The 24,622-nt window shown below is 40.5% G+C and overlaps 1 protein-coding gene across 2 annotated transcripts in view; it reads left to right on the top strand.

Annotated features, from left to right (window-relative positions):
• The first annotated feature begins 676 nt into the window (after positions 1-676).
• The window catches only part of NPR1 (natriuretic peptide receptor 1), a 336,428-nt gene continuing 312,482 nt past the window's right edge, over positions 677-24,622 (top strand). Inside the window, exons 1-2 of one of the 2 annotated variants that reach the window (XM_053704226.1) lie at positions 677-751; positions 856-2,171. In XM_053704226.1, coding sequence (XP_053560201.1) covers positions 1,475-2,171 — 697 coding nt within the window. In that variant the 5' untranslated portion in view covers positions 677-751; positions 856-1,474. Of the gene's footprint in view, positions 2,172-24,622 lie in introns of both variants that reach the window. The other variant, XM_053704235.1, reaches the window with a different exon arrangement.

Below are 24,622 nucleotides of genomic sequence, written 5' to 3'. Positions count from 1 at the left end.
ACTCACAGACACACAAAGGACAGATTGCAAGCTGCACACACACACTCATGCACAGACTCACACTCACAGACACACATTGTCATACACAGACACTCACACTCAGACACACAAAGGACAGATTGCAAGCTGCACAAACACACACTACAATTGTATATATCAGCAAACTGATCACCTGATTATATACCTCTCTCTTAATTTCTGTCACTGCTTTGCTCTGTTTTCCTTTTGTTTCTTTTCCAATCTCTTTAACTCCTGCCTTCTTTTGAACAGTCTTCAAGTTCCAGTCTTTCTTTCTCAATTCCCCCCTTGCTGTGTCTCTCTCAGTAGTTCTTTATCTCCTATTTTCCTCTCTCTTTCTTCATTTTCTTTTTCTCTCTTTTGTAATTTGTTTTATTTCTGTTTTCCTCACAATCTGCCTCCTCCTCTCTATCCCAATTTCTGTTTCCTTTCTCTCTTGTTCTATATTCATCTCCCCTGTTCTCTTTTATTTCCATTTCTCAGTCTGAATCAGTATTTCTCCCTCAGTTTTTTTCTTCTTCGCTTAATCTCTCTCATTCCATGTGCCCATCTCTTCTCACCCAGCCTCTACCACTCTCTCTGCTTCATCACTCTCTCCCTCCTACCACTCCCAAATCCCCACCTCTTCTATCCTGAAGCTCACATCTCCTCTGACTCCCTCTGCACCTAGCTGCATTTCTCCCTCAGCAGTTTCACCTCTTGGTTTTATTGCCAGCACCCTGAAGATCTGCTGGTAATATTCTGCTTTTCACCTTCTTTACTCCTCCAATTTTTTTCTGAATTCTTTGCTTCAATAATTTAATTAATTGTTTTGTTTCCACTCCCACTAATTTCCAGAGTAACTGAATAAATATTTGTTGGTTTGGAAAAGCCAAAATTGCTCAGTTCTGTAATCCAGAGAAATTCTGGTAAGGCTCCAACTTTCAGGGCAGATGCAGAAACATCTCCTGCGCCTCCAAAACTACCCCCCAATGGACTTAGTGACTGTTAGATCCACTTGGAAGGAGCAACAGAGCCTGCAAGTTGTGAAGCAGATCCTGTCATTCTGACTAATGTAAGTGACCCCATTCACTTGTATTTTGCAAGGAAACAGTTAATGAGCAAAGCCTTATGATAATAACAACTCTTTTGTCATTGAATCAGGGGAAGGAAAAGCTAACCCTGCCTCCAGATAATACCATTCTTGCTCTCCAGTCACTTCCAGCAGCGGGAAGCTAATGGATTTATGCTAGGCTCTCTCTCACTCACAGAAGAGAGATGATTAACACTTGCCTGGGTATAGCTTATTAAGAAATACAACAACAAAAGAACTGTCTGTCAATTGTGTTACGAGGGAGCAAGGAGCCCAGGAAGGTGAGAGTGGAGAAATCTCAAATTCTTGTTATTTAGGAAACAGAGTTGGGTTTCTTGTCATGTGGTTGAGAAGGGCTTAAATACCCTCTAAAAAAGGGGTTCAATGGCTGAAATACAGGTACTACTTATCTTGGCAATGTTGGTCAGTTGTGAAGTAGTTAGAATTGAGGGCAAAAAAGAAACTCTTACACTGGCAGTGGTCCTTCCCAAAAGTAACACAGTTTATCCCTGGGCATGGCCAAGAGTGGGTCCAGCTATCGAATTGGCAATAGAAAGGGTTAACAGAGACCAAAACCTTCTTCCAGATGTCCATTTGCAACATTTAGTTGGTAACAGCGAAGATAAGAAGGGAAATTGCTCAGAATCAATTGCCCCTCTAGTGGTAGTAGACTTCCAATTTACCTACCACCCAGATGTGTTCCTAGGACCAGGGTGCACATATTCCACTGCCCCTGTGGCTCGATTTGCAAGTCATTGGAAGGTTCCCCTGATTACTGCAGGGGCATCTGCCTTTGGTTTTGATGAAAAATTTGAGGAGTACCAATTCATTACCAGGACTGGACCAATCTACACCAAGTTGGGGAAGTTTGTGGCACAGATTCAACAGCAGTTCAATTGGAATAGTCGAGCCATGGTAGTCTACCTTGAAGATAAGGAAGATCGTACAAACTATTTCACCATAGAGGGGTTATTCATAGAACTACGAAAATTTAATAATTTGACAGTGGTTGACATCAGTTTTAAAGAAGAAGATCCGAACTACACTTTAATCACTCAAGCCATCAAACAAAAGGCAAGAAGTAAGTCAAAATCTGAATAGAAAATCCCCCTGGGAATGGGAGGGTAGTCACAGTATATTTAGGGCACTTTGTAGAATAAACACCCTGCATTGCTAATAATACCCACTTGGGCAACTAATACAATTTAGTTACATGCTTGTTGAATAAATGTGTGTATTTTACGTGTTTTATGTTTTCATTCTGTATTACATTTTCTTTTTGCTGCCAAAATCAAATGAATTTTTAACCATGCAGAATACCCACTATATTAGATTAGTGTTGTGCCTACTCTGGCAAGGAATCTTAGCTTTGTAAATGGGGCATTGATTGCAATGGTTAAATCCCATAATGATTTACAAAACGGCAGTGCTGGAATGGAATTAACCAACCTAGTAACAGTTGTCCATGGTTAGCAGTGAAGTATTTTGTTACAACATATGGTTTATCAGATAGAGGTATATACTCTGTCACTATACAGCGTAGCAGACATTGTCAAAGGGGAGTATTTCTTTACATGTCACTGGGGTAGTAATGAGCCCATGTCCCTAATTAAATTATGCTGCCCCCAAATCCCATTAAACGTATGAAGAAGCTTGTTGAGTGGGCATGAGGGGGTCTTGCAGATGATAGGTTATGTGTTTTTGTGCTTGCAATTAGTATGTGATTGTGAAATCTGCTTCGTATTCCAGCCATTTATTCCCTATGGACTCCCAAGTTTAACTATTCTCAAGCAGGTCTGGGAGGTAATCGCATATATATTGTAATGACTGATAATAGCATATATTTTATTTTACTGTTAAATTACTTACTCAGGGCTAAATTACAAGTGGAGCGCAATATTGCGCTTACACAATTGTGATATTTGCGGTTCATTCAGTAATGCTAGCGCACGTAAATGTGCACTGGTATTACAAGTGTGGCGCAATGCGAATGCGACGTTGTGTTCACATTGCCTGGAAGCCAAGCGCTCACGAGAGAGCACTTCCATAGGCTTCAAAGGGAGCCTCGTTTTCATGCCGACAAACAGGGCAAACCACCTAGTGCAGCGTAGGGAGCAAATCGCACAGCGCTGGGCAGCAATAAATATATGTATATCGTTATATACATATATATTTATGTGTTTATAAGTGTATGTACACATATAAACACATAAATATATAAGCATATAACTATATATTTATAGTAAAAACACAGTCCCCCTTTGACATCCCATGTTTTTCTAACACCCCACATCCCCTCACTTTAACCCCTTATAACTGCTTTGTGCAGATTTTTTATTAAAAAAATAAAGATGCTCATATTTTTATCTAATGATACATTTTTAATCAACTAGAGATCTGATCTGATTTCTAGCGCAAGTGAAACCGCAAGCTCATGGTCACATTAACCAGCCACTTGTAAATTTGCCTCTTTACGGGCGCACGTTAAGAAAGCGCTCCACTCGTAATCTGTGCCTCAATACTTTTTGAGTAAAATGTATGCTCAATGTATTAGAAACTTGGCTGAGTTGATGTATTTTTGGACTATTGAAGTAAAATTATTTATTCACCCTTTGGCTTCTAGAAAAGGCAGCAATCTCTGGCAGTTGAATAGGTTAAAAAACATTCATAATGTGTTCCAGACGCTTCTGGCTGAGTAATGGTTAACTTTCAATAGGGCATATGGTGATCTTAGCATGGATGCCTAATGATATTGCTATCATAAGTTTCAATCTATGGAACTTTATACAGTAATCAGGAGGTTATTTGTGGAATGTGAGTGAAGTGTGTTTGTGTACAGATATAGTTTTTGTATGTGCCTGTATGTGCAAACACAAAGGTATGTGTAAGGTATGAGTGTTGTGTGTTTATGACTGTATGAACACAGTGTAAATATGAGTGAGCAGAGTATAAGTGTTGCATGTATGTGAGTGCATGAGCACAGTGTATATATGAGTGAGCAGGGTATGAGTGTTGTGTGTATGTCAGTTTATATACAGAATGTAAATATGAGTGAACAGAGTGTGAGTGTTGCATGTATGTTGAGTGTATGAGCACAGTGTATGTATGAGTGAGCAGGGTTTGAGTGTTGTGTGTATGTGAGTTTATAAGCAGAATATAAAGATGAATGAGCAGAGTATAACTGGTGCATGTATGTGAGTGCATGAGGGCAGTGTATATATGAGTGATCAGGGTATGAGTGTTTTGTGTATGTGAGTTTATAAGCAGAATGTAAATATGAGCGAGCAGATTGTGAGTGTTCCATGTATGTGAGTAAATGAGCACAGTGTAAATATAAGTGAGCAGAGTATAAGTGTTACATGTATGTGCGTTTATATGCAGAATGTAAGTATGAGTGAGCAGAGTGTGAGTGTTGCATGTATGTGCGTTTATATGCAGAATGTAAGTATGAGTGAGCAGAGTGTGAGTGTTGCATGTATATTGAGTGCATGAGCAAAGTGTATATATGAATGAGCAGGGTATGAGTTTTGTGTGTATGTGAGTTTATATGCAGAATGTAAATATGAGTGAGCAGAGTGTGAGTGTTCCATGTATGTGAGTGCATGAGCACAGTGTAAATATAAGTGAACAGAGTGTAAGTGTTGCATGTATGTGAGTTTATAAGCAGAATGTAAATATGAGTGAGCAGAGTGTGAATGTTGCATGTATATTAAGTGTATGAGCACAGTGTATGAGTGAGCAGGGTATGAGTGTTGTGTGTATGTGAGTTTATAAGCAGAATGTAAATATGAGTGAGCAGAGTGTGAGTGTTGCATGTATGTGAGTGTATGAGCACAGTGTAAATATGAGTGAGCAGGGTATGAGTGTGGGTGTATGTCAGTTTATAAGCAGAATGTAAATATGAGTGAGCAGAGTGTAAGTGAGCAGATTATAAGTGTTGCATGTATGTGAGTTTATATGCAGATTGTAAATATGAGTGAGCAGAGTGTGAGGGTTGCATGTGTGTGAGTGCATGAGCACAGTGTAAATATGAGTGAGCAAAGTGTAAGTGTTGCATCTATATTGAGTGCATGAGCACAGTGTATATATGAGTGAGCAGGGTATGAGTGTTATGTGTATGTGAGTTTATAAGCATAATGTAAATATGAGTGAGCAGAGTGTGAGTGTTGCATGTATGTGAGTGCATGAGCACAGTGTAAATATAAGTGTGCAGAGTGTAAGTGTTGCAAGTATGTGAGTGTATGAGCACAGTGTAAATATGAGTGAGCAGGGTATGAGTGTGGGTGTATGTCAGTTTATAAGCAGAATGTAAATATGAGTGAGCAGAGTGTGAGTGTTGCATGTATATTGAGTTTATGAGCACAGTGTATATATGAGTGAGCAGGGTATGAGTGTTGTGTGTATGGGAGTTTATATGTAGAATGTAAATATGAGTGAGCAGAGTGTGAGTGTTCCATGTATGTGAGTGAATGAGCACAGTGTAAATATGAGTGAGCAGAGTGTGAGTATTCCATGTATGTCAGTGAATGAGCACAATGTAAATATAAGTGAGCAGATTATAAGTGTTGCATGTATGTGAGTTTATATGCAGATTGTAAATATGAGTGAGCAAAGTGTAAGTGTTGCATCTATATTGAGTGTATGAGCACAGTGTATATATGAGTGAGCAGGGTATGAGTGTTATGTGTATGTGAGTTTATAAGCATAATGTAAATATGAGTGAGCAGAGTGTAAGTGTTGCATGTATGTGAATGCATGAGCACAGTGTAAATATAAGTGAGCAAAGTGTAAGTGTTGCAAGTATGTGAGTTTATAAGCAGAATGTAAATATGAATGAGCAGAGTATGAGTGTTGCATGTATATTAAGTGTATGAGCACAGTGTATATATGAGTGAGCAGGGTATGAGTGTTGTGTGTATGTGAGTTTATAAGCAGAATGTAAATATGAGTGAGCAGAGTGTGAGTGTTGCAAGTGTTGCATGTATGTGAGTGTATGAGCACAGTGTAAATATGAGTGTTGGGTGTATGTCAGTTTATAAGCAGAATGTAAATATGAGTGAGCAGAGTGTGAGTGTTGCATGTATATTGAGTTTATGAGCACAGTGTATATATAAGTGAGCAGGGTATGAGTGTTGTGTGTATGGGAGTTTATATGTAGAATGTAAATATGAGTGAGCAGAGTGTGAGTATTCCATGTATGTCAGTGAATGAGCACAATGTAAATATAAGTGAGCAGAGTGTGAGTGTTGCATGTATGTGAGTGCATGAGCACAGTGTAAATATGAGTGAGCAAAGTGTAAGTGTTGCATCTATATTGAGTGTATGAGCACAGTGTATATATGAGTGAGCAGGGTATGAGTGTTGCATGTATATTAAGTGTATGAGCACAGTGTATATATAAGTGAGCAGGGTATGAGTGTTGTGTGTATGGGAGTTTATATGTAGAATGTAAATATGAGTGAGCAGAGTGTGAGTATTCCATGTATGTCAGTGAATGAGCACAATGTAAATATAAGTGAGCAGAGTGTGAGTGTTGCATATATGTGAGTTTATATGCATAATGTAAATATGAGTGAGCAGAGTGTGAGTGTTGCATGTATGTGAGTGCATGAGCACAGTGTAAATATGAGTGAGCAAAGTGTAAGTGTTGCATCTATATTGAGTGTATGAGCACAGTGTATATATGAGTGAGCAGGGTATGAGTGTTATGTGTATGTGAGTTTATAAGCATAATGTAAATATGAGTGAGCAGAGTGTGAGTGTTGCATGTATGTGAGTGCATGAGCACAGTGTAAATATAAGTGAGCAGAGTATGAGTATTGTGTGTATGTGAGAGTATGAGTATTGTGTGTATGTGAGTGCATGAGCACAGTGTTAATATGAGTGAGCAGAGTGTGAGTGTTGCATGCATATTGAGTTTATGAGCACAGTGTATATATGAGTGAGCAGGGTATGAGTGTTGTGTGTATGTCAGTTTATATGTAGAATGTAAATATGAGTGAGCAGAGTGTGAGTGTTGCATGTATGTGAGTGCATAAGCACAGTGTAAATATGAGTGAGCAGAGTGTGAGTGTTGCATGTATGTGAGTGCAGAAGCACAGTGTATATATGAGTGATCAGGGTGATTTTGTGTATGTGAGCAGAATGCAAATATAAGTGAGCAGAGTATGAGTGTTGTGTGTATGTGAGCAGAATGTAAATATAAGTGAGCAGAGTATGAGTGTTGTGTGTATGTGAGTTTAGAGGCAGAATGTAAATATGAGTGAGCAGAGTGTGAGTGTTACGTGTATGTGAGTGCATAAGCACAGTGTAAATATGAGCAAGCAGAATATGAGTGTTTTATGTATTTGAGTTTATAAGCAGAATGTAAATGTAAGCGAGAAAAGTGTGTGTTACATCTATATTGAGTGTATGAGCACAGTGTAAATATGAGTGAGCAGAGTATAAGTGTTGCATGTATGTGAGTGTATGAGCACAGTGTAAATATGAGTGAGCAGAGTATAAGTGTTGCATGTATGTGAGTGCATGAGCAGAGTGTAAATATGAGTGAGCAGAGTGTGAGTATTGCGTGTATGTGAATGCATGAGCACAATGTAAATATGAGTGACCAAGGTATGAGTGTTACATTTATGTGAGTGCATGATCAAAGTGTAAATATGAGTGAGCAGAGTGTGAGTGTTGCATGTATGTGAGTGCATAAGCACAGTGTAAATATGAGTGAGCAGAGTGTGAGTGTTGCGTGTATGTGAGTGCATGAGTACAATGTAAATATGAGTAACCACTGTATGAGTGTTACATGTATGTGAGTGCATGAGCACAATGTAAATATGAGTTTAGCAGAGTGTGGAGTTCATGAGCACAGTGTAAATATGAGTAAGCAGAGTGTGAGTGTTACATGTATGTGAGTTTATGAGCACAGTGTAAATATGAGTAAGCAGAGTGTGAGTGTTACATGTATGTGAGTGCATGAGCACAATGTAAATATGAGTGAACAGGATATGAGTGTTGCGTGTATGTGAGTGCATGAGCACAGAGTAAATATGAGTGAACAGGATATGAGTGTTACATTTATGTGAGTTCATAAGCACAGTGTAAATATGAGTGAGCAGAGTGTGATTGTTACATGTATGTGAGTGCATGAAAACAGTGTAAATATGAGTGAGCAGAGTGTGAGTGTTGCATGTATGTGAGTGAATGAGCACAGAGTAAATATGAGTGAGCAGAGTGTGATTGTTACATGTATGTGAGTGCATGAAAACAGTGTAAATATGAGTGAGCAGAGTGTGAGTGTTGCATGTATGTGAGTGAATGAGCGCAGAGTAAATATGAGTGAGCAGGGTATGAATGTTACGTGTATGTGAGTGCATGAGCACAGTGTAAAGATGAGTGATCAGGGTATGAGTGTTGCGTGTATGGGAGTGCATGAACACAGAGTAAATATGAGTAAGCAGGGTATGAGTGTTATGTGTATGTGAGTGCATGAGCACAGTGTAAATATGAATGAGCAGAGTGTGAGTGTTACATGTTTGTGAGTTTATCAACAGAGTGTAAATATGAGTGAGCAGAGTGTGAGTTTTACGTGTGTGCATGAGCACAATGTAAATATGAGTGAACAGGATATGAGTGTTATGTGTATGTGAGTGCATGGGCACAGTGTAAATATGAATGAGCTGAGTGTGAGTGTTACATGTATGTGAGTTTATATGCAGAATGTAAATATGAGTGAGCAGAGTGTGAGTGTTGCATGTTTGTGAGTGTAAAAGCACAGTGTAAATATTAGTGAGCAGAGTATAAGTGTTGCATGTATGTGAGTGCATGAGCACAGTGTATATATGAGTGAACAGGGTATGAGTGTTGCTTTTGTGTATGGCAGTTTATAATCAGAATATAAATATGAGTGAGCAGAGTGTGAGCGTTGCATGTATGTGAGTGCATGAGCACATTGTATATATGAGTGAGCAGAGTGTGAGTGTTGCATGTATGTGAGTGCATGAGCACATTGTATATATGAGTGAGCAGAGTGTGAGGGTTGCATGTATGTGAGTGCAGGAGCACAGTGTATATATGGGTGATTGAGCAGTGAGCAGAGTGTGAGTGTTGCATGTATATTGAGTGTATGAGCACAGTTTATATATGAGTGAGCAGAGTGTGAGTGTTGCATGTATGTGAGTGCATGAGCACATTGTATATATGAGTGAGCAGAGTGTGAGTGTTGCATGTATATTGAGTGTATGAGCACAGTTTATATATGAGTGAGCAGAGTGTGAGTGTTGCATGTATGTGAGTGCATGAGCACAGTGTAAATATGAGTGAGCAGAGTGTGAGTGTTGCATGTATGTGAGTGCAGGAGCACAGTGTATATATGGGTGATTAGGTTATGAGTGTTTTGTGTATGTGAGCAGAATGTAAATATAAGTGAGCAGAGTATGAGTGTTGTGTGTATGTGAGTTTAGAGGCAGAATGTAAATATGAGTGAGCAGAGTGTGAGTGTTACGTGTATGTGAGTGCATAAGCACAGTGTAAATATGAGCAAGCAGAATATGAGTGTTTTATGTATTTGAGTTTATAAGCAGAATGTAAATGTGAGCAAGAAAAGTGTGAGTGTTACATCTATATTGAGTGTATGAGCACAGTGTAAATATGAGTGAGCAGAGTGTGAGTGTTGCGAGTATGTCAGTGCATGAGCACAATGTAAATATGAGTGACCAAGGTATGAGTGTTATGTGTATGTGAGTTTATATGCAGAATGTAAATATGAGTGAGCAGAGTGTGAGTGTTACGTTTATGTGAGTGTATGAGCACAGTGTAAATATGAGTGAGCAAAGTGTGAGTGTTGCGTGTATGTGAGTGCATGAGCACAATGTAAATATGAGTGAGCACAGTGTGAGTTTTACATTTATGTGAGTGTATGAGCACAGTGTAAATATGAGTGAGCAGAGTGTGAGTGTTGCAAGTATGTGAGTGCAAAAGCACAGTGTAAATATGAGTGAGCAGAGTGTGAGTGTTGCATGTATGTGAGTGCAAAAGCACAGTGTAAATATGAGTGAGCAGAGTGTGAGTGTTGCGTGTATGTGAGTGCATGAGCACAATGTAAATATGAGTAACCACTGTATGAGTGTTACATGTATGTGAATGCATAAGCACAACGTAAATATGAGTTTAGCAGAGTGTGAGTGTTACATTTATGTGAGTGCATGAGCACAGTATAAATATGAGTGAGCAGGTTGTGAACAAGTGTTGTGTGTATGTGAGTGCATAAGCACAGTGTAAATATGAGCGAGCAGAGTGTGAGTGTTACATGTATGTGAGTGCATGAGCACAGAGTAAATATGAGCGAGCAGAGTGTGAGTGTTACATGTATGTGAGTTTATGAGCACAGTGTAAATCTGAGCGAGCAGAGTGTGAGTGTTACATGTATGTGAGTGCATGAGCACAATGTAAATATGAGTGAGCTGGGTATGAGTGTTGCGTGTATGTGAGTGCTTGAGCACAGTTTAAATATGTGTGAGCAGGGTATGAGTGTTGCATGTATGTAAGTACATGAGGACAGAGTAAATATGAGTGAACAGGATATGAGTGTTACATTTATGTGAGTGCATGAGCACAGAATAAATATGAGTGAACAGGATATGAGTGTTACATTTATGTGAGTGCATGAGCACAGAGTAAATATGAGTGACCAAGGTATGAGTGTTACATGTATCTGAGTGCATGAGCACAATGTAAATATGAGTGAGCACAGTGTGAGTTTTACATTTATGTTAGTGTATGAGCACAGTGTAAATATGAGTGAGCAGAGTGTGAGTGTTGCGTGTATGTGAGTGCATGAGCACAATGTAAATATGAGTAACCACTGTATGAGTGTTACATGTATGTGAATGCATGAGCACAATGTAAATATGAGTTTAGCAGAGTGTGAGTGTTACATTTATGTGAGTGCATGAGCACAGTATAAATATGAGTGAGCAGGTTGTGAACAAGTGTTGTGTGTATGTGAGTGCATAAGCACAGTGTCAATATGAGCGAGCAGAGTGTGAGTGTTACGTGTATGTGAGTGCATGAGCACAGAGTAAATATGAGTAAGCAGAGTGTGAGTGTTACATGTATGTGAGTACATGAGCACAGAATAAATATGAGTGAACAGGATATGAGTGTTACATTTATGTGAGTGCATGAGCACAGAGTAAATATGAGTGAGCAGGGTATGAGTGTTACGTGGATGTGAGTGCATGAGCACAGTGTAAATATGAATGAGCAGAATGTGAGTGTAACATGTATGTGAGTTTATCAACAGAGCGTAAATATGAGTGAGCAGAGTGTGAGTTTTACGTGTGTGCATGAGCACAATGTAAATATGAGTGAACAGGATATAGTGTTATGTGTATGTGAGTGCATGGGCACAGTGTAAATATGAATCAGCAGGGTTTTTTTTAGATAGGATTTTATTTGGGGGATTTGGTTGGGTGGGTGGTGGGTTTTACTGTTGGGGTTTGTATGTATTTTTTATTGCAATGTAAAAGAGCTGTTATCTTTATGGCAATGCCCCGCAAAAGGTCCTTTTAAGGGCCATTGGTAGTTTATTGTAGGCTAGGGTTTTTTTTTATTTTGGGAGGGCTTTTTTATTTTGATAGGGCTATTAAATTAGGAGTAATTCGTGTTTATCTTTGATAATTTCGTTTTTTATTTTTTGTAATTTAGTGTTTGTCTTTTTTGTAATATAGAAAATTGTATTTTAATAATTTAATTTATTTTATTGTAATGTTAGTTTATAGTGTAAGGCAGGTTAGGTTTTATTTTACAGGTAACTTTTTGTATTTATTTTAACTAGGTAGTTAGTAAATAGTTAATAACTATTTACTAACTAGTCTACCTAGTTAAAAGAAATAAAAATTTACCTGTGAAATAAAAAATAAAACCTAAGCTAGCTACAATATAACTATAAGTAATATTGTAGCTAGCTTAGGTTTTATTTTACAGGTAAGTATGTATTTATTTTTAAATAGGCATTATTTAGGTAATAATTGTAAGGTTTATTTAGCTTTATTTTAATTATATTTAAGTTAGGGGGTGTTAGGGTTAGGGTTAGACTTAGGTTTAGGGTTACATTAGGATTAGGGTTATGCTTAGGGGATAATATATTTATTTAGTGTTAGTGATGTTGGAGGCCAGAGGTTTAGGGGTTAATAACTTTAGTATAGTGGCGGCGACATTGTGGGCGTCAGATTAGGGGTTAATAAGTGTAGGTAGGGGGCGGCGATGTTGGGGGCGACAGATTAGGGGTTAATAACTGTAAGGTAGGTGGCGGCGATGCTAAGGGCGGCAGATTAGGGGTTAATAACTGTATGTAGGTGGCGGCGATGTTAGGGGCGGCAGATTAGGCATTAATAACTGTATGTAGGTGGCGGCGATGTTAAGGGCGGCAGATTATAGGTTAACCCCTTAACGACCAAGGACGTGCAGGGTACGTCCTCAAAAAAAAAGGCAGTTAACGCCTGAGAACGTACCCTGCACGTCCTCGGTGTGGAAAGCAGCTGGAAGCGATCCTGCTCGCTTCCAGCTGCTTTCCGGTTATTGCAGTGATGCCTCGATATGGAGGCATCCTGCAATAACCATTTTAAGCCATCCGGTGCAGAGAGAGCCACTCTGTGGCCCTCTCTGCACCGGAGATCGGTAGCTTACAGCGTTGGTGGGTGGGAGCCGGACCGGGAGGCGGGTGGCGGCTATCGATGGCCCTAGTGGTGTGGAGGGCGGCGGGATCGTGGGCGGGGATGCCAGGGGGCGCGCACTGACGCGCGCACGTGCATGGGAGGGTGGGGGCGGGGGCGGGCGCGTGCACGGGGAGGGAGCGGGTGGGAACCGCTACACACAGAAAAAAAAGTGTAGCAAAAAGGAAAAAATTGTATAAAAAAAAATAAACAAATCTGATAAAAAAGAAATCAGTTAGGTGGTGGGGGTTGGTCTGTGGGGAGGGGGAAGCTACACTACAGAAAAACGGGCAAAAAGTAAAAAAAACCCATATTTTTTGGCAAACTGGGTACTGGCAGACAGCTGCCAGTACCCAAGATGGCCCCCAATAAGGCAGAGGGGAGGGTTAGAGATCGGTTTTGGGGGGGATCAGGGAGGTTGGGGGCTAAGGGGGGGATCCTAGACAGTAGCATATGTAAATATGCTAAAAAAAAAAAGTTTATTATTTTTAAAAACCCTTTTATTTTAGTACTGGCAGACTTTCTGCCAGTACTTAAGATGGCGGGGACAATTGTGGGGTGGGGGAGGGAAGGGAGCTGTTTGGGAGGGATCAGGGGGTGGGATGTGTCAGGTGGGAGGCTGATCTCTACACTAAAGCTAAAATTAACCCTGCAAGCTCCCTACAAACTCCCTAATTAACCCCTTCACTGCTAGCCATAATACACGTGTGAGGCGCAGCAGCATTTAGCGGCCTTCTAATTACCAGAAAGCAACGCCAAAGTCATATATGTCTGCTATTTCTGAACAAAGGGGATCCCAGAGAAGCATTTACAACCATTTGTGCCATAATTGCACAAGCTGTTTGTAAATGATTTCATTGAGAAACCTAAAATTGTGAAACATTTTACGTTTTTTTTTAATTTGATCGCATTTGGCGGTGAAATGGCGGCATGAAATATACCAAAATGGGCCTAGATCAATACTTGGGGTTGTCTACTACACTACACTAAAGCTAAAATTAACCCTACAAGCTCCCTAAAAGCTCCCTAATTAACCCCTTAACTGCTGGGCATAATACACGTGTGGTGCGCAGTGGCATTTAGCGGCCTTCTAATTACCAAAAAGCAACGCCAAAGCCATATATTCCTGCTATTTCTGAACAAAGGGGATCCCAGAGAAGAATTTACAACCATTTATGCCATAATTGCACAAGCTGTTTGTAAATAATTTCAGTGAGAAACTGAAAGTTTGTGAAAAAGTGAACGATTTTTTGTATTTGATCGCATTTGGCGGTGAAATGGTGGTATGAAATATACCAAAATTGACGTAGATCAATACTTTGGGATGTCTACTAAAAAAATATATATACATGTCAAGGGATATTCAGGAATTCCTGAAAGATATTAGTGTTCTAACGTAACTAGCGCTGGTTTGGAAATAGCAAAGTGCTACTTGTATTTATGGCCCTATAACTTGCAAAAAAAGCAAAGAACATGTAAACATTGGGTATTTCTAAACTCAGGACAAAATTTAGAAACTATTTAGCATGGGTGTTTTTTGGTGGTTGTAGATGTGTAACAGATTTTGGGGGTCAAAGTTAGAAAAAGTGTGTTTTTTTTAATTTTTCCTCATATTTTATAATTTTTTTATAGTAAATTATAAGATATGATGAAAATAATGGTATCTTTAGAAAGTGCATTTAATGGCGAGAAAAACGGTATATAATATGTGTGGGTACAGTAAATGAGCAAGAGGAAAATTACAGCTAAACACAAACACCGCAAAAATGTAAAAACAGAATTTATGTTTACCTGATAAATTACTTTCTCCAACGGTGTGTCCGGTCCACGGCGTCATCCTTACTTGTGGGATATTCTCTTCCCCAACAGGAAATGGCAAAGAGCCCAGCAAAGCTGGTCACATGATCCCTCCTAGGCTCCGCCTACCCCAGTCATTCGACCGACGTTAAGGAGGAATATTTGCATAGGAGAAACCATATGGTACCGTGGTGACTGTAGTTAAAGAAAATAAATTATCAGACCTGTTTAAAAAAACCAGGGCGGGCCGTGGACCGGACACACCGTTGGAGAAAGTAATTTATCAGGTAAACATAAATTCTGTTTTCTCCAACATAGGTGTGTCCGGTCCACGGCGTCATCCTTACTTGTGGGAACCAATACCAAAGCTTTAGGACACGGATGAAGGGAGGGAGCAAATCAGGTCACCTAAATGGAAGGCACCACGGCTTGCAAAACCTTTCTCCCAAAAATAGCCTCAGAAGAAGCAAAAGTATCAAACTTGAAAAATTTGGTAAAAGTGTGCAGTGAAGACCAAGTCGCTGCCCTACATATCTGATCAACAGAAGCCTCGTTCTTGAAGGCCCATGTGGAAGCCACAGCCCTAGTGGAATGAGCTGTGATTCTTTCGGGAGGCTGCCGTCCGGCAGTCTCGTAAGCCAATCTGATGATGCTTTTAATCCAAAAAGAGAGAGAGGTAGAAGTTGCTTTTTGACCTCTCCTTTTACCGGAATAAACAACAAACAAGGAAGATGTTTGTCTAAAATCCTTTGTAGCATCTAAATAGAATTTTAGAGCGCGAACAACATCCAAATTGTGCAACAAACGTTCCTTCTTTGAAACTGGTTTCGGACACAGAGAAGGTACGATAATCTCCTGGTTAATGTTTTTGTTAGAAACAACTTTTGGAAGAAAACCAGGTTTAGTACGTAAAACCACCTTATCTGCATGGAACACCAGATAAGGAGGAGAACACTGCAGAGCAGATAATTCTGAAACTCTTCTAGCAGAAGAAATTGCAACTAAAAACAAAACTTTCCAAGATAATAACTTAATATCAACGGAATGCAAGGGTTCAAACGGAACCCCCTGAAGAACTGAAAGAACTAAATTGAGACTCCAAGGAGGAGTCAAAGGTTTGTAAACAGGCTTAATTCTAACCAGAGCCTGAACAAAGGCTTGAACATCTGGCACAGCGGCCAGCTTTTTGTGAAGTAACACAGACAAGGCAGAAATCTGTCCCTTCAGGGAACTTGCAGATAATCCTTTTTCCAATCCTTCTTGAAGGAAGGATAGAATCCTAGGAATCTTAACCTTGTCCCAAGGGAATCCTTTAGATTCACACCAACAGATATATTTTTTCCAAATTTTGTGGTAAATCTTTCTAGTTACAGGCTTTCTGGCCTGAACAAGAGTATCGATAACAGAATCTGAGAACCCTCGCTTCGATAAAATCAAGCGTTCAATCTCCAAGCAGTCAGCTGGAGTGAAACCAGATTCGGATGTTCGAACGGACCCTGAACAAGCAGGTCTCGTCTCAAAGGTAGCTTCCAAGGTGGAGCCGATGACATATTCACCAGATCTGCATACCAGCTCCTGCGTGGCCACGCAGGAGCTATCAAGATCACCGACGCCCTCTCCTGATTGATCCTGGCTACCAGCCTGGGGATGAGAGGAAACGGCGGGAACACATAAGCTAGTTTGAAGGTCCAAGGTGCTACTAGTGCATCCACTAGAGCCGCCTTGGGATCCCTGGATCTGGACCCGTAGCAAGGAACTTTGAAGTTCTGACGAGAGGCCATCAGATCCATGTCTGGAATGCCCCACAGCTGAGTGACTTGGGCAAAGATTTCCGGATGGAGTTCCCACTCCCCCGGATGCAATGTCTGACGACTCAGAAAATCCGCTTCCCAATTTTCCACTCCTGGGATGTGGATAGCAGACAGGTGGCAGGAATGAGACTCCGCCCATAGAATGATTTTGGTCACTTCTTCCATCGCTAGGGAACTCCTTGTTCCCCCCTGATGGTTGATGTACGCAACAGTTGTCATGTTGTCTGATTGAAACCGTATGAACTTGGCCCTCGCTAGCTGAGGCCAAGCCTTGAGAGCATTGAATATCGCTCTCAGTTCCAGAATATTTATCGGTAGAAGAGATTCTTCCCGAGACCAAAGACCCTGAGCTTTCAGGGATCCCCAGACCGCGCCCCAGCCCATCAGACTGGCGTCGGTCGTGACAATGACCCACTCTGGTCTGCGGAATGTCATCCCTTGTGACAGGTTGTCCAGGGACAGCCACCAACGGAGTGAGTCTCTGGTCCTCTGATTTACTTGTATCTTCGGAGACAAGTCTGTATAGTCCCCATTCCACTGATTGAGCATGCACAGTTGTAATGGTCTTAGATGAATGCGCGCAAAAGGAACTATGTCCATTGCCGCTACCATCAACCCGATCACTTCCATGCACTGAGCTATGGAAGGAAGAGGAACGGAATGAAGTATCCGACAAGAGTCTAGAAGTTTTGTTTTTCTGGCCTCTGTCAGAAAAATCCTCATTTCTAAGGAGTCTATTATTGTTCCCAAGAAGGGAACCCTTGTTGACGGGGATAGAGAACTCTTTTCCACGTTCACTTTCCATCCGTGAGATCTGAGAAAGGCCAGGACAATGTCCGTGTGAGCCTTTGCTTGAGGAAGGGACGACGCTTGAATCAGAATGTCGTCCAAGTAAGGTACTACAGCAATGCCCCTTGGTCTTAGCACAGCTAGAAGGGACCCTAGTACTTTTGTGAAAATCCTTGGAGCAGTGGCTAATCCGAAAGGAAGCGCCACGAACTGGTAATGTTTGTCCAGGAATGCGAACCTTAGGAACCGATGATGTTCCTTGTGGATAGGAATATGTAGATACGCATCCTTTAAATCCACCGTGGTCATGAATTGACCTTCCTGGATGGAAGGAAGAATAGTTCGAATGGTTTCCATCTTGAACGATGGAACCTTGAGAAACTTGTTTCAGATCTTGAGATCTAAGATTGGTCTGAACGTTCCCTCTTTTTTGGGAACTATGAACAGATTGGAGTAGAACCCCATCCCTTGTTCTCTTAATGGAACAGGATGAATCACTCCCATTTTTAACAGGTCTTCTACACAATGTAAGAATGCCTGTCTTTTTATGTGGTCTGAAGACAACTGAGACCTGTGGAACCTCCCCCTTGGGGGAAGTCCCTTGAATTCCAGAAGATAACCTTGGGAGACTATTTCTAGCGCCCAAGGATCCAGAACATCTCTTGCCCAAGCCTGAGCGAAGAGAGAGAGTCTGCCCCCCACCAGATCCGGTCCCGGATCGGGGGCCAACATTTCATGCTGTCTTGGTAGCAGTGGCAGGTTTCTTGGCCTGCTTTCCCTTGTTCCAGCCTTGCATTGGTCTCCAAGCTGGCTTGGCTTGAGAAGTAGTACCCTCTTGCTTAGAGGACGTAGCACCTTGGGCTGGTCCGTTTCTACGAAAGGGACGAAAATTAGGTTTATTTTTTGCCTTGAAAGGCCGATCCTGAGGAAGGGCGTGGCCCTTACCCCCAGTGATATCAGAGATAATCTCTTTCAAGTCAGGGCCAAACAGCGTTTTCCCCTTGAAAGGAATGTTAAGTAGCTTGTTCTTGGAAGACGCATCAGCCGACCAAGATTTCAACCAAAGCGCTCTGCGCGCCACAATAGCAAACCCAGAATTCTTAGCCGCTAACCTAGCCAATTGCAAAGTGGCGTCTAGGGTGAAAGAATTAGCCAATTTGAGAGCATTGATTCTGTCCATAATCTCCTCAAAAGGAGGAGACTCACTATCGACCGCCTTTATCAGATCATCGAACCAGAAACATGCGGCTGTAGCGACAGGGACAATGCATGAAATTGGTTGTAGAAGGTAACCTTGCTGAACAAACATCTTTTTAAGCAAACCTTCTAATTTTTTATCCATAGGATCTTTGAAAGCACAACTATCCTCTATAGGTATAGTGGTGCGTTTGTTTAAAGTGGAAACCGCTCCCTCGACCTTGGGGACTGTCTGCCATAAGTCCTTTCTGGGGTCGACCATAGGAAACAATTTTTTAAATATGGGGGGAGGGACGAAAGGAATACCGGGCCTTTCCCATTCCTTGTTAACAATGTCCGCCACCCGCCTGGGTATAGGAAAAGCTTCTGGGAGCCCCGGCACCTCTAGGAACTTGTCCATTTTACATAGTTTCTCTGGGATGACCAACTTGTCACAATCATCCAAAGTGGATAATACCTCCTTAAGCAGAATGCGGAGATGTTCCAACTTAAATTTAAATGCAATCACATCAGGTTCAGCCTGTTGAGAAATGTTCCCTGAATCAGTAATTTCTCCCTCAGACAAAACCTCCCTGGCCCCATCAGACTGGGTTAGGGGCCCTTCGGAAATATTATTATCAGCGTCGTCATGCTCTTCAGTATCTAAAACAGAGCAGCCGCGCTTACGCTGATAAGTGTTCATTTTGGCTAAAATGTTTTTGACAGAATTATCCATTACAGCCGTTAATTGTTGCATAGTAAGGAGTATTGGCGCGCTAGATGTACTAGGGGCCTCCTGAGTGGGCAAGACTCGTGTAGACGAAGGAGGGAATGATGCAGTACCATGCTTACTCCCCTCACTTGAGGAATCATCTTGGGCATCATTGTCATTATCACATAAATCCCATTTATTTAAATGAATAGGAATTCTGGCTTCCCCACATTCAGAACACAGTCTATCTGGTAGTTCAGACATGTTAAACAGGCATAAACTTGATAACAAAGTACAAAAAACGTTTTAAAATAAAACCGTTACTGTCACTTTAAATTGTAAACTGAACACACTTTATTACTGCAATTGCGAAAAAACATGAAGGAATTGTTCAAAATTCACCAAATTTTCACCACAGTGTCTTAAAGCCTTAAAAGTATTGCACACCAAATTTGGAAGCTTTAACCCTTAAAATAACGGAACCGGAGCCGTTTTGAACTTTAACCCCTTTACAGTCCCTGGTATCTGCTTTGCTGAGACCCAACCAAGCCCAAAGGGGAATACGATACCAAATGACGCCTTCAGAAAGTCTTTTCTAAGTATCAGAGCTCCTCTCACATGCGACTGCATGCCATGCCTCTCAAAAACAAGTGCGCAACACCGGCGCGAAAATGAGGCTCTGCTTATGCTTTGGGAAAGCCCCTAAAGAATAAGGCGTCTAATACAGTGCCTGCCGATATTATTATATCAAAATACCCAGATAAAATGATTCCTCAAGGCTAAATATGTGTTAATAATGAATCGATTTAGCCCAGAAAAAGTCTACAGTCTTAATAAGCCCTTGTGAAGCCCTTATTTACTTGCTGAATAAACATGGCTTACCGGATCCCATAGGGAAAATGACAGCTTCCAGCATTACATCGTCTTGTTAGAATGTGTCATACCTCAAGCAGCAAGAGACTGCACACTGTTCCCCCAACTGAAGTTAATTGCTCTCAACAGTCCTGTGTGGAACAGCCATGGATTTTAGTGACGGTTGCTAAAATCATTTTCCTCATACAAACAGAAATCTTCATCTCTTTTCTGTTTCTGAGTAAATAGTACATACCAGCACTATTTCAAAATAACAAACTCTTGATTGAATAATAAAAACTACAGTTAAACACTAAAAAACTCTAAGCCATCTCCGTGGAGATGTTGCCTGTACAACGGCAAAGAGAATGACTGGGGTAGGCGGAGCCTAGGAGGGATCATGTGACCAGCTTTGCTGGGCTCTTTGCCATTTCCTGTTGGGGAAGAGAATATCCCACAAGTAAGGATGACGCCGTGGACCGGACACACCTATGTTGGAGAAAATAGCTTTGGTCCCAAACGGACAGAAAATGGAAAAGTGCTGTGGTCATTAAGGGGTTAATAACTGTATGTAGGTGGCGGCGGCGATGTTAAGGGCGGCAGATTAGGGGTCTTTAGACTCGGGGTTTATGTTTTTATTTCCCCATAGACATCAATGAGGTTGCGTTACAAAGCTTTTCTTTCTGTGATCGCAGGTGTTCGGCTTTTTTTTGCCGGCTCTCCCCATTGATGTCTATGGGGAAATCGTGCAGGAGCACGTCGAAGCAGCGCTTGTTTTCAGTGCGGTATGGAGCTTAATGTAACCATATCGCCCGCGTAAGCCTGCTTTTTTAAAACTTGTAATAGCAGTGTTATAGGGAGGTGAAATAACGCTGCTTTTGTGGCGGTCGTTAAAATCCCTATAGCGCTCAAAACTCGTAATCTAGCTGTTAGTTATACACTGACCCATTACATTTTACTGCATTCATTAGAGTATAGACTGCAGTAAAGTGAGTGAAGCAGAGTTGGAAAGTGAAGGAAATGTAAGCAGTGAAACTGCTCACCAGCAAGAGACACTGCTGCCCAATTAATGACAGCCCATTATGTTCAGTAAGACTGGAATTACCTCCCCAGTCTCCAATCTCTACACTATTTTAGGTGAATATTGGGTGGAAATTTCAACTAATCACAGGCTAGTGCAGCAGACTAGAAAGAATATTTTTTTTTGTATTTTTTTAGACTAGTAACTTTTTTGGACCTGTGTGTGTATGTATATGTGTGTATGTATGTGTGTGTGTATGTTTATGTGTGTGTATGTGTGTCTGTGTGTGTGTATGTGTGTGTGTGTATGTGTATGTGTGTATGTGTGTGTGTATGTGTGTGCGTGTGTGTGTATGTGTGTTAGTGTGTGTGTATGTGTGTGTGTATGTGTGTTAGTGTGTGTGTGTATGTGTGTGTATATGTGTGTGTGTGTGTGTGTATGTATGTGTGTGTGTATGTATGTGTGTATGTGTGTGTGTATGTATGTGTTTGTGTATGTGTGTATATGTATGTGTGTATGTGTGTGTGTGTGTATGTATGTGTGTGTGTATGTGTGTATATGTATGTGTGTGTGTGTGTATGTATGTGTGTGTGTATGTGTGTATGTGTGTGTGTGTGTGTATGTGTGTATGTGTGTATGTGTGTGTGTATGCATGTATAGAAGCTGTCAAGAATGAATCTTTTATAGTACTGTACAGAAAGAGTAAGCAGGAACTGTGACTGGGAAGAGATTTGAGGAGAGCACTGGCCAAAAGCATATCAAGCAACCAACAGTGCTGTCACATGGTGAAAAAGGAGTGGGAATTGAAGCAGCATTTAAACAGAGGCATGAACCTTTCTCTTACCTCTAAAATGGGCCAATTTGCAGGACAGATGTGAGCGCAGCTGAAGCTACAAGAGAGGGGGAGGTAAAAGCAGAATACTTGGGCAATTTGTCAGGCCCTAGGTCACAATTTGTAGTCAACATGGTGATCTGGAGCTCACTATATGTCAGCTACACAGATGAACATAGAAAATATATAGGGTGAGTCTGATAAACTAGCGATGTCCAGAAATGTGCGTTTATACAAATTTCTGGATTCGCCAGTAAGAAACTGCCGGCGCCTAAGAAAATAAAAAAAAAAAGCTAAATATCCCGTAAAAATCTAACCCGCCTCCCAAAAATAAACCGGACACGTAAAAACCCTTATATGCGCCATCACCCCATATCGAAACTAATAATACATGTATTAACCCCTAAACCAACAACCTCCCACAACACAATATGCCTAATTAAACTATTAACCCCCTAATCTGCCATTCACCCACATCACAATTAATCTAATAAATCTTTTAACCCCTAAACCGCCATTAACCCACATCACAATAAACCTAATTAATCTTTTAACCCCTAAACTGCCAAACCCACACAACGCAATTAACCTTAAATTACTAAGCCCCCTAAGTTACCTAACACCCCCTAAATTAACCCCAATTACCTTAATTAAAAATACTAAGTTACAATTAAAAACCTAACATTACTTGAAAAAAATAAAACAACTAATTTTAAATTAATCTTAAATTACAAAAAATAAAAAAGTCTAACATTACAGAAAATAATAAACCAAATTATTGAAAATAAAAAAATGTAAACCTAATCCCTATGATTATAAAAAAAACACCCCCTAATCTAATACTAAAATACCAATAGCCCTTAAAAGGGTTTTTTTGTAGGGCATTGCCCTAAGTTAAACAGCAATTTTGCTTTTAAAAAAAATGTAAGTCCCCCCCTAACAGTAACCCCCCACCCACCAAACCCCCCCCCCCAAAAAAAAAAACTAACACTAAAAAACCTAAGCTACCCATTGCTCCTAAAGGGGCATTTGTATGGGCATTGCCCTTCAAAGGGCATTCATCTCTTTTACTGTCCTTAAAAGGGCATTCAGCTCTTTTACAGTGCCTACAATCCCTATTCTAAAAAAACAACAAAGCCTCAAAAAATTAAATCCTAACTCTAACCCCCAAATTAGGTACTCACATCTTCTATCTTAATCCAAGACCAAGCCGATGCGGAGCGCAGATGAGCGCGGAACAGAAGACCAGCAACCGCAGAGCCATTAAATGTGGAGATCCTCTTCGTACGATCACCACCACACACTGAGGATTGAATTCAAGGTACTCGTTTAAATATGGGGTACCTTGCATTACTATTGGCTGATTTGGATCTTCAAAAAGAGCTAAGTGCCCTTTTAAGGGCAGTAAATTAGTTGAATACCCATACAAATGCCCCTTTAAGGGCAATGGGTAGCTTAGGTTTTTTAGTGTTAGGTTTTTTATTTTGGGAGGTTTGGTGGGTGGGGGGGTTTACTCTTAGGGGGGGAATTATAACTTTTTAATGCAAAACAGCTGTTTAACTTTGGGCAATGCCCTACAAAAAGCCCTTTTAAGGGCTATTGGTAGTTTAGTATTATATTAGGGGGTGTTTTTATTTGGGGGGCTTATTTATTTTCATAGGGATTAGTAAACACAACTGAGTTAATTAATTATAATTATCTTTCTCTCAGTGAGCATATACTTCAGCGAATGTTGCTCCTCATGATATGTCCATACTACTTTTACAGTGTTAATTTGTTAAGTTCCTAGGATCTCCCACTCAGCCTGGAGTAAACTCGTTATCTAACATTAGTTCATGGTTCGGGGGAGTACCAACTTGCATCCTGCCAGAAGCTAGATGTTCAGTAGACTGTTACCTTTATTCGCTGTATAATCGTCGCTGTTGTGAAGAAATTACACAATCTCCTTTACATAACTGTTTCATGAGAATTGAGCACAATAGAAAAGCCATGGAGGAGTTGTCATCAATATTACAGAACTACACATGTTCTCGTATTTAAGCATAGAGCAATCCATACCTCTAAGGAAAGGGTATTCTCAGATGACAAGATTTTGTGGGTAAAAAAAAAAAATACCACAAAGCTAATTATCAAGGGTATAGGTGTGTACTTTTACCTTTATTATTGTCTTTAATGTCCCCTTTTTCCTTCTTTACCTCTTTCTCTGCTCTTTTGTAAAGCACTCGATAAGTAAAAAAAGAACTTCCATGAAATTCATTGTAGCTCACTTCACCGAAGTTTGAGGGTGCTCTAGTAATGAATGAGTTGCATATTAACCCCCAGAATCACATTAGACAACTTGTATTTATCTTTACAAATATCACAAACCCTCCTGCATGTTTACAGCACTATACAATGTTCACTAGATTCTAAAAATCTAAAAAAGATTTGTTTTCGATGGGATTTTCGGCCTTAATAGGGGACATTTTGCTTTGACACAATCAAAATAGCGGGTTGTCGGCTATTTCACTGAGCTGCAAGCTTGTTTCAGTTTGCCAATGAAAGCCCTATTTTTGACATGAATCAATATATCTTGGAGATCAGAATCCATTCTCCTAATACTTTTCAACACGTTTTCAAGACCATATTACACAAAGGCTAAATCCTGTTTGGTCACAAAGGCCAATTTTTTTTAAAACAAGGTCAAGAAAGCGCAATTCCATTTGTACATCATTTTTGTGGTAATATTTCAATTGAGGGGTTTCTTGGTTTGCAATGTGAGAACTGTTAAAATCCTGTTTTAGAAGATGAGATACATTGCAAGAACTTCTTAGTAATAGAAACCTGTAGTGTTCTTC

The sequence above is a fragment of the Bombina bombina genome, chromosome 1, assembly GCF_027579735.1.
Source record: "Bombina bombina isolate aBomBom1 chromosome 1, aBomBom1.pri, whole genome shotgun sequence".
NCBI classification, from domain to species: Eukaryota; Metazoa; Chordata; class Amphibia; order Anura; family Bombinatoridae; genus Bombina; species Bombina bombina.
The sequence above is the reverse complement of the archived record's forward strand: the minus strand, read 5'-3'. Positions and strand labels throughout refer to the sequence as shown.